This window comes from Balaenoptera borealis (assembly GCF_965194805.1).
Source record: "Balaenoptera borealis genome assembly, chromosome: 1".
Classification (NCBI taxonomy): Eukaryota; Metazoa; Chordata; class Mammalia; order Artiodactyla; family Balaenopteridae; genus Balaenoptera; species Balaenoptera borealis.
This window is the reverse complement of record NC_138860.1, coordinates 171,259,644-171,274,007: the sequence shown is the minus strand read 5'-3', so window position 1 is coordinate 171,274,007 and position 14,364 is coordinate 171,259,644. Positions and strand designations below refer to the sequence as shown.

The 14,364-nt window shown below is 56.0% G+C and overlaps 1 protein-coding gene across 2 annotated transcripts in view; it reads left to right on the top strand.

Annotated features, from left to right (window-relative positions):
* The window catches only part of PTPRU (protein tyrosine phosphatase receptor type U), an 82,333-nt gene that overhangs the window by 37,624 nt on the left and 30,345 nt on the right, over window positions 1-14,364 (top strand). For both annotated transcript variants that reach the window (XM_082347431.1, XM_082347430.1), the window contains exons 11-15: window positions 352-454; window positions 2,958-3,231; window positions 4,017-4,053; window positions 4,841-4,979; window positions 12,140-12,297. In XM_082347431.1, the coding sequence (XP_082203557.1) occupies window positions 352-454; window positions 2,958-3,231; window positions 4,017-4,053; window positions 4,841-4,979; window positions 12,140-12,297 (711 nt within the window). The remainder of the gene's footprint in view (window positions 1-351; window positions 455-2,957; window positions 3,232-4,016; window positions 4,054-4,840; window positions 4,980-12,139; window positions 12,298-14,364) is intronic.

The following is a 14,364-nucleotide window of genomic DNA, read 5'->3' as shown; positions in this document are numbered from 1 at the left end:
GCCCCGCCCGACCCGCCCTGGCCCCTTTGGAGGAGGCACAGAGTCTCAGGGTTCCATGGGTAGGGGGTGAGGCTTCCTGGGGGTGGTGATGGAGGGCTCCTGCTGAGATAAATGTACCATTTAGAGGTTGAGGTCAGGGGTCAGGGGAGCATTAAATCAGAGGAGTCTAGAGACGATGATCGGTGGAATCCAAGGGCTGAGGTCAGGGGTCAGGGAAGCTCAGGTCAGAGGGAACAAGGAGGCGAAGGCTGAAGGGGAAGAGATCTGAGGACAGGGGTCAAGGAGGCTGGAGGCCTGACCTTCCTGGTCCAGTGGCCAGGCTCTGTGCTTATGTCCTGTCCCCTTCCCCAGCTCCCAGCTTTGATTATGCCGACATGCCGTCGCCGCTGGGCGAGTCTGAGAACACCATCACCGTGCTGCTGAGGCCGGCGCAGGGCCGCGGGGCGCCCATCAGGTGGGGACACCTGCACGGAGGGGCGGGAGGTCAGGACCATAGGGAAGACTCCCTTGCTCTGACCCAGAGTCCCCACCCAGGCCAGCTCACCCTTGTCCTTCCTCAGTCTCGCACTAAGGGTTCAGAGTGTCAGGAGGAGGACATTCTGTGATCCTGGGCAGGCAGGACGCCTGCAGTCACTCCCCTCTGAGGCCACAGGGTGCCTGGTGGTGACTGTCATGAGACCTCTGGACAACATCCAGCCTGGAGAGGGGACTGCTTAGGCCTCTCCAGAGGGCCTCCTTCTGACACCTTGGAGAAGTGAACTCTGGGGGCCTTATTTTTCCCAGCATTTTCCCTGGAGGATCCCATCCAGGGAGACACAGAGATGGGCTTTCTGGAAGGCTAGTGCAGCCAGCCAGATGGGGCCATCTCTCTGGAGTGGCCAAGAGCTTGGCCTCCCCACTTCTTTGCAGAGAAAGCTGATGCCATAGTGGCTGTTTCTGTTGGGGAGAAGGTGCTGGAGACAAGATGTGTGTGTGTGTGTGTGTGTGTGCACGTGTGGTGAAGACACGTGACGTGTGTGTGATGTGTGAGCGTGTATGTGAAAGAGTGTGAGCGTGTTTGTGGAATGTGTGCACATACTTCGTGTCAGCCAGACATCGTGTTAGGGACTTTACCTGCATGAGTCATGTTATCCTCGTGGCAGCCTGTGGAGTGGGTATTAGTACCCTTATTTTACATATCAGGAAACAGGCTCAGAGAGCCTGAATAACGAGCCCCCATGGCCACAGAGCTGGTAAACGATAGCGCTGGGATTTGGAAGCCAGGTTTGTCTGCAAAGCCTGTACCTTTCCTTGAAGTCACAGAGCCTCCCTGCCCCTCTGGTCCACCCCCTCCTACCATAAAGTTTCATGCACTGGGAGAGGGTGACAGCCTGCATTTGGGCATGGGAGGGTCCTCTTAAGCCCCCCAAGAAGGCAGTGGGTTTCTCAGGTGCCCTTGACACCCCCTCATTTCCTCACTCCTCCCCCCTTCCACTCTTTTCTCCTTCTTTGGCTCCCCTGTATTTGCCACTGCAAAGCCTGCCCTGGGCTGATTCCCAGACCCCAGGAAAAAGTCTGGGCATATCAGGGGCATTTGGCGTTTTGTGGGAGCCTCAGGGCCCTCTTGCCTCTGAATCTGGGAGGAGTTGGGAAACCAGCATCACCTTCTTCTCCTTTCCTTTTCCCTTGGGGGATCCTGTGAGCAGGCCTGGTCAGCGTCTCTCAGGGATGATGATGGCAAGGCTGGGTCTGGGCGAGGGGTGGACCATGTGAAGGGGAGAGGCCTGATGGCTGTGCAACCTTGGGCATGTCCCTTCACCCCTCTGAGCCTCCCTTAGGTGCATCATGGGGATCATCCCAGATCAAGATGTGCTTTGTTCATGGCTCATGATTATTATCATCTCCTGGTGGGACTTCGGGCCAGGAGAGGCCTCACATCAGCCTGGGAAATGGAGGGTTGAGAAGGGCCTGGGCTTGTTAGTGATGGAATGAACCTGTCTGGCCCAAATCCCAGGGTGCTGGGGTGATTCCCTCCCAACTTGGAAGCTCAAAAGAAACAGCTGGAGAGCAAGGAAAAGGCATTTCTACTTTGCCAGAGTGCAGGCTGTCAGTATGGGGTATCCCATGCCAAGACGTGACCGAGGCTGGGACTGGAAATATTTAAATTTGTCAGCATTCATTTATTTACTCTTGGCTTTGTTCCACAGAGGATTTGGAGGAGTTCACAGCAAGGCCATTCAGTAAAGTGATGAAAATAAATAGAAACACACAAGTCGGGATCAGGAGACACAAATCAGAGGGAATACAGACCAGGGAACACAAATCAGCCATCAGGACTGGGAGATGGCAGGCTCAGAGTTGCAGTCTCGAGGCTGCCTCGGGTTGGGAGGGTACTCGAGATGTAGGGTTAGTGTGACCTCGTTTGCCTGCTAAGTGACTGGCTCCCCCACTGGAGGGCAGTTCCAGGAAGCCTACATCCCCCAAGTGCCCAGCACAGGGCCCATGTCTGAGCTTAGTAAACACTTTCTGGGTGAGTGAATGCATCATGTCTTACTCGAATTCATTGTGGCCTAGAGGGACCTGTCGGGAACCTGGTTGGAGCCTGAGGCTTGGGGTTCCCAGGCCCTGGAGGACTCATTGAGGAGTCAGGGTGGGGCTTTAGGGCTTGGTTCCCTTAAGCAGGGCTCACATTCTTTCAGCCTTAGTTACAGTAATAACAACTGACAGGCACTGGCTGCTTGCTAAACTTGCCTCCTTCCTCACCTCTACCTTATGTAACAGTCCTGTAATCACTCCCGTTTTACAGAGGGGGAAACTGAGGCCCAGGGAGCTTAAGTGACTTGCCCAGCTAGTAAGAGGCAGAGCTGAGATGGGCCCTCTCCTGGGCCTGACCCCAAAGCCCACGCCCTTAGCCACCAGATGGCTCTCCCTGTTCTCTGGCAACCGTGACCACTGCGCTTTCCCCTCCCCATGTCCAGTGTGTACCAGGTTATTGTGGAGGAGGAGCGGCCTCGGAGACTCCGGCGGGAGCCAGGCGGCCAGGACTGCTTCCCAGTGCCGCTGACCTTCGATGCGGCGCTGGCCCGAGGCCTGGTGCACTACTTCGGGGCTGAACTGGCGGCCAGCAGTCTGCCTGAGGCCATGCCCTTCACCGTGGGTGACAACAATACCTATCGTGGCTTCTGGAACCCACCGCTTGAGCCCAGGAAGGCCTACCTCATCTACTTCCAGGCAACAAGCCACCTGAAGGGGGTGAGGGGCTGGCCGGGGTGGTGGCGGGGGCGGTTGGGGGGCAGGATTGGCGACACCTTGGAGCAGGCTGCTACAGAGGCCAGAGACCCACCCCCACCAGGCCCTACCCTGGTCCTGATCCCGCCCCCGCTGATGAGCCTTGCCCTCCGATAGCTCCTCCCACTCCCAGCCCCGCCCACTCACCTGAGCCCCGCCCTCCTGACCCCAGCCACCTTCTCTCCAGCAGTACCCCCTTCCTGAACCATTTTTCCCCAGACTCTTTTCTATCCAAGCTCCCAGCCTGGTCCCTGCCACCTCCTGAGGCCCTGGTCTTCTATCTCAGGCTCCTCTCTCTCCAGAGGGGGCCCATCTCAGGTTCCCACTTTCACCAGACCTTGAGGAGGCCTGGGACCCGCCTCCTCCCTGAAGCCCTGCCCGTCTCCATGCTCCGCCCTCCTCGGATCGCTCCTTCCCAGGCTGCCCCCCTCCTAAGCAGACCCCTGGATCTAAGCCCTACCCTCATTTCTGAGCGCCTCCCCCAACCAGCCCTCTTCCCATGCTGTTTCTTTCTCTGTTTCCACCTATCTCATCCCCCTTTCCTAAGGCATTACCCTATTGCAGGCTCCTTCCCTCTTGGCCCCTCCCTCCCTGGTTCCCCCCAGGCCCTCTTGCCAGGTGGGGTGTCTTTAGTAACAGTCCACACCAGAAAAGCCCTGACCAGGCCCAAGACACGCTGTCTAAGATTCCCTCTGGGGAGGGTCAGGTCTTGGCTTCAGCGGTGCTGAGACCCCCATCTGTGCCTCCAGGAGACCCGGCTGAATTGCATCCGCATTGCCAGGAAAGGTAAGTCCCCCCTGGGTTCAGTCCTTTAGTAGCGGGTTTCTTACTTGCTGGGCTCTGGGGAGGTGGACCCTGGGTCCCCAGGCCTGTGGGAGCAGAGGAGGGTGGTCCGGCAGGCTTGGGGGTCAGGAAACATTTCCCTTTCTTGCTCCCTGTATGCCCCACCTCAAGGGCTCCTTCTTCCAGACTGGGCAGTGGGGACAAACCCTCATCCTGCCATGGTCACAGAAGGGGCCTTGGCAGGGGCCTGGAGGAGGGTGAGCCATTATGGTTGGGCCACGGGGGTGGTGGGTACTGGACACTGAGGTCTGTATCTGCCCCCTTCCCTGTGGTGGGGAGAAGTGGGGACAGCATGGACCCTGTGGTGTAGGGATTGTCCCTGCTCCCAGATGGGGAATGTGGTTGGTTCCCCATCCTGAGATGCCCTAACCATGCCCTGGGTACATAATTCTCTCCCCCCATTGCCTCCCAGGAGGGCAAAAGGGCGGGGTCTGAAGGCCCCACACATCCTCCATCTCCCGTCCACTGAAGGATGGGGAGGATTTGAGCAAACAGAGAGGTGAAGGGAGCTATCCCTGTTAGGGGCACAGGGCACGTAAAGCCTCTGACACGGGAATGCGGAAGGTGTGAGGGATGATGAGGAGATGGGTTTGATTGAAAGGCGGGACACATGCTGAGGATGAGGGGCAGATGTCTTTGTGAACCTGTTTGTGCAGCCGGGTTTATTCCTTGGGGCTTAAGGTGGTCCTGATCTCCCCTCTGATCCTTTGTTCTGCTTTGTTCTCCCCAGCTGCCTGCAAGGAAAGCAAACAGCCCCTGGAGGTGTCCCAGAGGTCGGAGGAGATGGGGCTCATCCTGGGCATCTGTGCAGGGGGACTTGCCGTCCTCATCCTCCTCCTGGGGGCCATTATTATTATCATCCGAAAGGGGTGAGTGAGGCCGGTGCCCTGGCCCACCCGAGGCTTCTCTCCGTCAGAGGCCTGGTGAGCAGAGAGGAGGCTGGGGGCTGGTCAGGCAGTCTCCTGGCGGGTGTGTGGAGGGCTGCCAGCCTGGGCATCAGGCCTGTGAATGGACCCAAGCCGGGTCGGGGGAAGCCCGAGACTCTGCAAATGGAGCTGCCCTAGAGTGGCTTGGCTGGAGCCCAGTTCTGGCTGGTGCCAGGTGCCACTGTCCAGGCAAGGGCACTCACTGCCGGCTCAAGGCCAAGGAGCCGTGCTGGGCGTGGGCACCGCCCTCCTGTGCCTGCTGGGCTGTTCTGATGGGGAAGGTGTGGAGGTAACCTGACTTTGAATCCTCAGCCCCCCGAAGGTCTTCTGCTCTCTTGTCTCCCTAACCATGGGCTTGTGGTGTTGATCCTGAGGTGGGGGCAGGGCTCACTCCACTCAAAGCAAGGACCCTCTGCTCTTCCCAGGCCCCACCTTCTCTTGGGCTTAGCTTGCCCTGGACTCTGTTACCGTTGATCCCTGAGGAGTCCTCCTGGGCCCGTGACTCAGAGGAGACCTCCTTCCTGCCCGTGCCATCTCCTGGGCCTCAAAGGTCCAGTCCTTGTGTTTGTGAGGGATGCATTTTCCCAGTGCATTTTGCAGTGGGCAGAGTGAATCCCAGCATATCTTAGAATCCAGGATTTACAATTTTGGAGTTTTAGAAATCCAGGATTTGAGATTCTGAGAATCTCAGAATTTAGAATTATAGAGGCTCAGAGCCCAGAAACTGAGAGCTGCCATGTAGCTCAAGGACGTCTAGTCTCGTGGTTTTCCAGTCTTTCAAAAGCAGCAGAACCCATCTTCAAAACACCAAATAAACCTCTCCTGGGAGCTCAGTATATGGAGCAGCTGAAGGCTGAGCCTCGGGTTGGAGCTGAGTGGGGACTTCTGAGACCCCTTTGCTCTCCCTCCCCACCCCACCGCATTCCCCACCAGGCAGCCCCAGGACACTGTGGTCCAAGCCCCTTAATTGAGGGATGGAGATGCTGAGGCCCAGAAGGGGTCATGGACCTGCCCGAGGTCACCCAGGGAGCCAGAGGCAGAGCCCGCTCCACCCTCTCCCCGCCTGGGTTCTGGCTTCTGTAGCCCTTGCTGCTGCCAGGCTGGGCACACATGGGTGTGTTGGCTCTGGGTCTCTGGGATGCCAGGAGCAGATAAGCGGGATCCAGGGAGATGAGGGAGAACTGGCCAGGGCCCCCTTGCCTGAGGCCAGGCAACGATAGGAGAAAAACTCTCCTAGAGAGTCTGGGGGTGGGGCAGGCCACCGGTGGGGTGGCGTGGGGATGTCCAGTCCAGATTGCTGGGCTCTGATTTTTCCCTTCCCGTAGTCCCTGTACAGATTCCTGAGACAAAATATTTTAAACTGTCATTTAATGAATATTACTCTGTGCCAGGAGTTCTATACACATCAGCCATTAGAACAGGAGTTATTGAGCACCTACTGTGTACGAAGCACTGTTCTGGGACTCGGAATACATCAGAGAATTTTTCCTTCTTGGATTCTGACCCACGAAGCAGGTCTAAGTCCCTTTTCACAGGTCAGGAAACTATCATTAAGCGACTTGCCCATGTCACTTGGCTAAGTGGCAGGTCCTGACAACCCAGGCCTGACTGCAAAGCCCATCCTCCTCACGGCTGGGCACGTGAAGGGCCTCACCACAACTGGCACACAATAGGTTCCTGTAAGTGGCAAGGCCCTGGGGGCTGGGTAGTGGTGCAGATAGAGAGGGCTGTAAGGGAGGGGTCAGATCTTGGGGGTTGCAGGTGGTATTCGAGGCTCTAGAAATTTACCCTCAAGGGAAGATTGGCAAAGTAGGGGACGTTAGCCACTCCTGCAAAGAGAGCGCCAGGCCCAGGAGAGGGTGGGTCAGAGATGCTGCCAGAGCCTCACTAGGAAACCCTCCACTTTATGCAGCTGCTACTGGAAGCCTCTAGGATCCACCCCCCCCACCCCCCCCCGCCCCTCCTTAGGTCCTCTAAAAGCCATTCGGTCCCATTCTGTAGCACCTCGCTGCATCCCCCGAATCCTACCCGGCCTTCAGGGTCCACTGTGCTCCTGGGGGCTCCCCTAGTCTGTACTGTGGGGTGCCATGGGACAGAGCAGCTCTGGCAGGGATGGGGGTGTTCAGATCAACCTGGGGTACAGATGTAATGGACAGATTAGGAGGTTGCGGAGGGAGGGCAGCTCCCAGTTAGACCCTGTGCACCTGGTTGGAGGGAGGAGGCGCCTGCCGTGGGGGTTATGGGAGGCGCTGGGGGCAGGTGTCGGCTTCTCCATCCTGCCCTGCCCTGCGGACAGTGAGGCTGGATGCACCTGCCCTGGGGAACTCCGGGGTGCCCCTGGCCGGTTGGATCCCTTGGTTCCGCTTCCAGAGACCCTCCCCACTTCCCTTTGCAGCCCTCCCTGCCCCGGTCCCCCCAACCCCAGCACTTCATTCACATGCTCGCAGCGCTTTGCTCAGTATTTCTCTTCCCTGCTGGACTGAGAGCTGCATGGGGGTGGAGGAAGTTCTGTCTGTTGGCTGTGTATCCCCAGGGTCTGGCCCAGGGGACTTGGGTCCTCCTGAACGCCCCTCCCAACCCAGCAGAAGGAGGGGGCAGGGAAGGGCTGAGTGCGTGCTTGCCTTGGGGGGATTATTATTAACCTCACTTGTTTAGAGGAGGAAATGGAAGCTCATAAAAGTAGAGTTCTTTTATTTATTTTTCCTCATTTATTGATTACTCGATTCAATAAAATATCTATGGAATATAATGTGCTGGGCACTGTCCTGGGCCCTGGGGATCCAGTGGTGGGCAAAAGCGACCAAGATGCCGTCCTCTTGTGCTTTGTGGTTATAAGTGGCGGGCCTGGCATTAAACTAGAAAAAGCACAAATGCGTAATTACAAATTGTGAAAAGACCAGGGTGTCGGGGTGGGGGGCAGAGAGAGGGTAAAGGGGGACATAATGTAGTTGGTGACTGTGGGGGACTCCTTAGGGAAGGCTCTTTTAAAGTCATGATATTTCAGCTGAGACCAGAAGAACACCACTCCTTCAGCCCCTCCCCCCTCCCCTCAGAGCCTCTGTGAACAGCTCAGGGCCCTGGACCCCCCCTCTGTCCCTGGGGTGGGTGACATGCTGTGCGACCTCGAGCCAATCTCCTGCCCTGGCTGGGCCTCAGTCTTCCCCTCCCCTCTCCTTCCCTTCCCTCCCCACTGATGGGTGACGTGGGGCGGGTGAGTGGAGGACCCTGGAGTGGGCCTGGACGGGGCCGCAGGAGGGAGCTGGCTCTGGGGGCAGGGTCCTGGGCCTGCTCTGGACTCTCGCTGACCCCCAAGAGCCCCAGGCAGACCGTGACTCTCCAGGACCCGGCTTCCCCACCTGGGAGCTGGGAGTCAGACCTGCCCCCCCTCCTCGCTGCTGGTGCCTGGCGGTCAGGTCAGGGCTCTTGAGCCCCCTGTGCTCTGGGTGCCCGTGAGGGGGTGACCCGGCTCCTTTAATGGACCCCGCACCCAGGGGCAGTCTGGGTGGGTGACGAGGCCGCTCGTTCCCTCCCAGGCACAGGTGCTTGCAGAGGGCTGTCCCTCCCGTCAAGGGCAGAGGGGCCTGCAGGGGTGGGTGGCACGGGGACCGCAGTGGGGACTGTCTGCAGGGGAGAGTGCGGCAGTTACCTTGAGTGTGTGAGTGGGGGTGTCCGTGTGTGTGAGCGCAGGCGTCTGTGTGTGAGCGTGTGTTTGTGTATGTACCTGTGTGTGTCAGTGTGTGTTTGAATACATGTGTACGAGTGTCTGCATGTGTGTAAATATCTGTGTTTGTAAGTGCATGAGTGTGTCATTGTGTTTCTGTGTATAAGCGTGTGTATCCATATGAGTGTGTCTGCATATGTGAGCGTGCAGTGCATTTCTCTTTGTGAACGCATGTGTGCATGACTGTGTGTGAAAGCTTTGCTTCCCTCCAGGCCCTTTCCCCACCTCCTTCTCACTCCAGCAGTGGGCTTGGGGAAGGTTCTAGAAGGGACCTTGGGTCCTGGTCCTCAGAGACTGAGCCCGGCCAGCCCTTGGGTCAAGGAAGGCCCTTCTGACCTGTCGGTCCCCGGCCAGCCCCGCCCCCAGCACGGAAAGCACCAGGCCCCTCCCTGCTGGGGGTGCTGCCCTGGGCCCGGCCTGGGGAAGGACCGTGGCCCACCTGTGCTGTTCTCTTTGCACGCTGCCAGGAGAGACCACTATGCCTACTCCTACTACCCGTAAGTAGCGCACCTGCCTCAGAGCCCCGCCCCTCCTGGGGAGCCCCTGCCCCCACGCCGGCCTGGCCTGGCGTCAGCCCCTCCTCCACGGCCACCCTGTCTCTGAGCTTCCCTCCTCTGCTCTGTCTCTCCTCTCCCTGTCATCCTCCTGTGTGGAGGTCAGGAGCGCTGGCTTTGTGGTCAGTCTCAGGTTCAGACCTGGCTCTGCTGAGCCACCCCAGGCAAGTCACTCGACCTCCCTGAGCCTCTGTGTCCTCTTGCCCCTGAGGCAGCCCCTTGTGTCTTGAGCCACTCCTGCTGGGTGGGACCTCCTGACGTCAGACCGCAGTCCGCATCCAGGAAGGTCCTCACCCGGGTCCCGCTCTGGATCCACAGCTCTGTGCGCGCGTGTGTGGGGCAGACACATGGCAGCTCTCCGCACGGTGCACGCGGCTCCCAGGGTGCCACCAGCCCTTCTCCAGCTGGTGACCCCAGCTCCTCAGACCCACCGTTTCCTGGGCACCTCCCCTGGGCTCAGTTCTTCACACAGAATTCGCACAACAACCCTGAGAAGAGGCACTGTGATCACCCCATTTTACTGATGAGGAAACTGAGGCTCAGGAAGTTTAAGGGACTCATCAGAGGCCACAGGACAGGCAGAGCTGGGGTTACAACCCAGGCCCCGTCTGACTCCACGGTCTGTCCATGCTGCTCTGTTTCCTGCCTCTGTGATCGCTGACCCTGCAAGCCTTCCAGAACATTCCCCTTACCTGTGCTTGTCCCCTCCTTACACAGCAGACTCAGGTGGCCCCGGGCCAGCCCAGGGGACGGTGGTCTCTCACCTCCTCCCTGGACCCTCTTCTTGCATCGAAGTCACCCACCATCACACTGGCTTTTCCAGCAACCACACCCCCGTCAACTCACGTGGAGCCTCCAGCTCGGCTTTTCCAGGAGCTGCTGACAAGGCAGCTCGCCCTCCCTCTCTACTTTGCAGCTAATTTTGAACCTAAATGCAGAACTTTTCCAAGGGTCCATGTTACGTGGCATCTGCTTGGTCTCACCCTGAGATCGGCTGGAGGCCTCAGTGCGAGGTGTCCCTCCTGGCTGTGTCTGTGGATCTGGTTGGTTGGTGTTTCAGGTTCCTCTTCCAAGTGGACCAGGAGGCCTGGGTGGGAACAGAGCCCTGGGGTACACCGCTGCAGACCTTCTAGGCCAGTATCCGCTCGCGATGGGTCCTCCTTGGGCACCATTGTTCAGCCAGCTTGACGGGCTATCCTCTGTCTGTCTTCCCTGTGGTTGCTGGTGTCTGACCTGTCCCTCCCTCCCTCTGTCTCCTTCCCTCTCTCTCTCTCTCCTTGTCATTGTCCCTTTACTCTCTTCCTCCTCTGTCAGTCCTCTTGCCCCTTCTCTTCTCCCTCCTCACCTCCCTTCCTCCTCCACCTTCTCTCTTATGTTGATGGTCAAGGTCACAGCCACAGAGGCTTCTTCTCACCTGTCCCCAAAGGGGTCTTTGGCTCTGCCCTGGGCCACAGTAAGGGTGATGCCCAGAGCCCGCGGGTGCGGCTGGGAGCAGGAGGCCTGGGCCTGCTGAGCCATCTCTTGTCCAGACGGGGAAGGCCGCGCCCACCGCAGTGCCCGGCAGCACTGGTCCCCAGCGTGGACACAGAGCCATCTTAGCACAGGAGGGACGTCGAGGTCCTGGCAGGAGGGGCATCCAGAGGTCATCCTGTCCCGCTTGGGCCCCAGGCGGCTCTTGAGCCAGGAGGGGCTGAGTGGAGTTTGCCTGTTTGTCTGGGGGATCCCTGCACTGGCCTCTTCATCTCCAGGGATGACCAGTGTCCCTGAGCCCGCATGACCCGGAAGTCCTCTCTCAGGTCTGCCCCACACCCTGCATGCTGTAGGGCCTAGAGGTGAACGGCTCTCTCATCTCGAGCCTTCCCTGTGATGGGGCCCTGGCTCTTCTCCAGTCTCAGCGCAGGTCCCAAGTCCTTTCCCTTTGCCCGTTGCTCAGCCCCTCGGTCTTGGAGCTGTGGCCCTTGCCTCCCCACCCCGTTCTCCCTCCCACTTTCCTCCGAGTTCCCTGGGGTCACAAACTGCCATCCTCATCTGTAAAGCTGGGCTGCAGGCCTGGGCTGTGTGTGGCCCCGGCCCAGGGGCTCTCCAGAAGCTCTGTCCTCTCGGGAGGGTCCGGGGCCTCTCGCCTTCTCTCTCTGCTGCTTCTGGTGGCTGGATGGAGTGGTGGGCAGTGACGGGAATAGGGACCCTGCGTGGATTTCTTTACAAGTCTAGTGTGGCCTGTGCTGGAACCATCCTGGGGGTTCTGGGGGGCAAGAAGAAGTCACGGTTGGAGTCATTCTGTGCCCAGTGAAAACTTATGAGACTGATCGAGTACTAGCCAGACTCTTCGCCATGAAGGAGTGTAGTCCAACCCCATTGCAGGAGGAAGAGTTCCCGGGGCAGCTGTGTGGTGAGGACGGAGGAAGGAAGGTTACCTATGGGGCTTGCTGGGGCTGGAGCTGGGGCAGGCATCTCCCTTGTTTGGGGTGCAGTGACTGTCTGCTGTGACACCAAAATAGTCACCCAGAGTGACTTTCCTCCCCTTTCCTGAGCCCTCGGGGCCAGTGAGAGTTAGGAGGCAGATCCCAGCCTGAGGCCACTGCTGTTCCATCCCTTGCTGTCAGCAAAGGTCCCCAGGACAGGGACCCTACCCAGTCCCTCTTGGGGGAGGCAGCAGCTCACTGGGTCTGGTGGGCAAAGGATGGAGGCAGAGCCCCCTCAGCATCCAGAGATGCTTCTAGACTGGCTCCTGGCCTCAAGGCCCCCTGACTGCCAGGCCTCCCCATTCACCTCTGGCTGCTGTCCTGCCCAGCTGAGCACCCATGTCTCCCATCACCCCTCCTCTGCAGGAAGCCAGTGAACATGACCAAGGCCACGGTCAACTACCGCCAGGAGAAGACCCACATGATGAGTGCCGTGGACCGGAGCTTCACGGACCAGAGCACCTTGCAGGAAGATGAGCGGCTGGGCCTCTCCTTCATGGACGGCCATGGCTACAGCCCCCGGGGTGAGTGCCCGGCCCTTCCTCGTGGCCCCCAGGCACTCCTTCCCCAGACTTCTGAGCCAACAGCCCAGAGCCCCACATCAGATGATTCTGTAACACTCCGAACCAACAGTACTAAGCATCCTGCTGGGTACCAGCACCAGCCCTGGGAATACAGAGAAGGCACAGGTATTATCTTTGTACTGGAGGAGCTTTAGGAAAATTGAGGACTTAGACACAGATTCATCTAAGAGGAGTGCGAGTTCACAGGTTAATTGTGGGAAGTGTTCTGGGGACTCAGAGGAGGGAGGGCTGCTGTGGGATCAGAGCAGTCTCTTTCCTGCTGTGTGAGAGGAAGTGCTCGGGAGTCAGACCTCAGTGTGCATCTCACATCCCCTTAGGTGCATGACCTGGGGCAAGTGGCTTAATCCCTCTGGATGTCTGCCTCCTCATGTATAAAATGAGGATAAAGATCATCTCTGCTGGTAGGGCTGCTGGAAGACTAAATAAGAGAATGTGTGTTCATCATTTAGTGCTGTACCTGGCCTGCAGGGAGAGTATAGTGAGTCAGCTGTATATGCTAGGAGCTTGTCATAAATTGCTTCATCACACATCTTTTTATTCTACTTAGTGCTGATTTGTACAAAAAACAACATTTATGAAAATCATAAAGTCATAATAATACACCAAACACCGGTGAACCCCGCTGGTGAATTTGAATGTCATCTGGGTGCCCCTCCCATATCCACTACCTCCCTCTTACATGTAAATATTCCCCTGAAATTTATGTTTATAACTTTCTTGCCTTTTTGGGAGTAATTTTACCATATGTGCATGTGTCCCCAAACAGTGCATTATATAATTTTGCTCATTTTCGAGCTTGATAGAAATGAAATTGCTCTCTATTTTTCAACACAGCACCATGTTTCCAATATTTACCCAGGTGGATGTTTTGCTGTAGTTCATTTATTTTCTCTGATGTATAGCTTTCCACTGTATGAATATATCACAATTTATTTCTTCATTCTGACATCCATGGGCATTTGATTTGTTCCTAGTTTTCTTGTTATTACAAACGAGGCTGCTGTGAACATTCTTAAATGAATCTCCAGATGCACCTGCACAGCAGATTCTGGAAGTAGAACTGCTAGATTATAAAGTATGTGCTTGTTCTGCTTTATAAGACAGTGTCAAATTGTTTTCCAAAGTGTCTTTGCCTGTGTTCACTCCTAGCAACAGGGTGTAAGTTTCCATTGCTCCACATCAAGATCAAAATTTGCCAGGCTTCTTCACTTTTGTCAAACTAGTTTGTATAAGATGGTAATTCTCTATAGTCTTAATTTACATTTCTCTGATTACTAGTGAGGTTGAATATATTTGCAAATCATCATTGGCCATTCAGGTTTCTTCTTCCATAAAATGCCTCTTCATGTCTTTTACCTAATTTTCTGTTCGGTTTTCTGTTGCTCTCTTAGTGGTTTTTAGGAGTTCTTTATATATTTGGGATGAGACTCATTTGTCCCTTATGAATTGCAAATATCTTCTCCCAATTTGTGGCTCATCTTTGCAGGTTATTTATAGTATCTTTGGATGAACAGATTTTTATTTCAATTCAGTCAAGTTCATCAATCTTTTCCTTTTTGATTTCTATTTTTTGTGCTTGCTTAAAGAAGAATTCTTCCTTATGCAAGGTCATAAGATATTTTTTACTTTTTTCTAAAACTTTTAATATTTTGCATTTCGCATTTAAATCTTTATCCATCTGTAGTTGATTTTTGTATGTGATATGAATTAAGGATTTTATTTTTTCTATAGGGAAAACCAGCTGTCCCAGCATCAGGTATTATAGTTTGTATTTTCACCACTGATTCGCAGTGCCACCCTTATCATATATCACATTCCCATACATATACGGATTGTGTTTTGGCTCCCTATTCTTTCATCGGCCCGTTTGGTGATTCCTGTACCAATAGCAAACTAGCTATCTAGGTCTTGATTTTGACACATCAAGCCCTCCCAACTTAGTTCTTCATCAGGGATGTCTTGGCTATATTTGCACTCATTCTCTTTCTTACAGATTTTAGAATCATC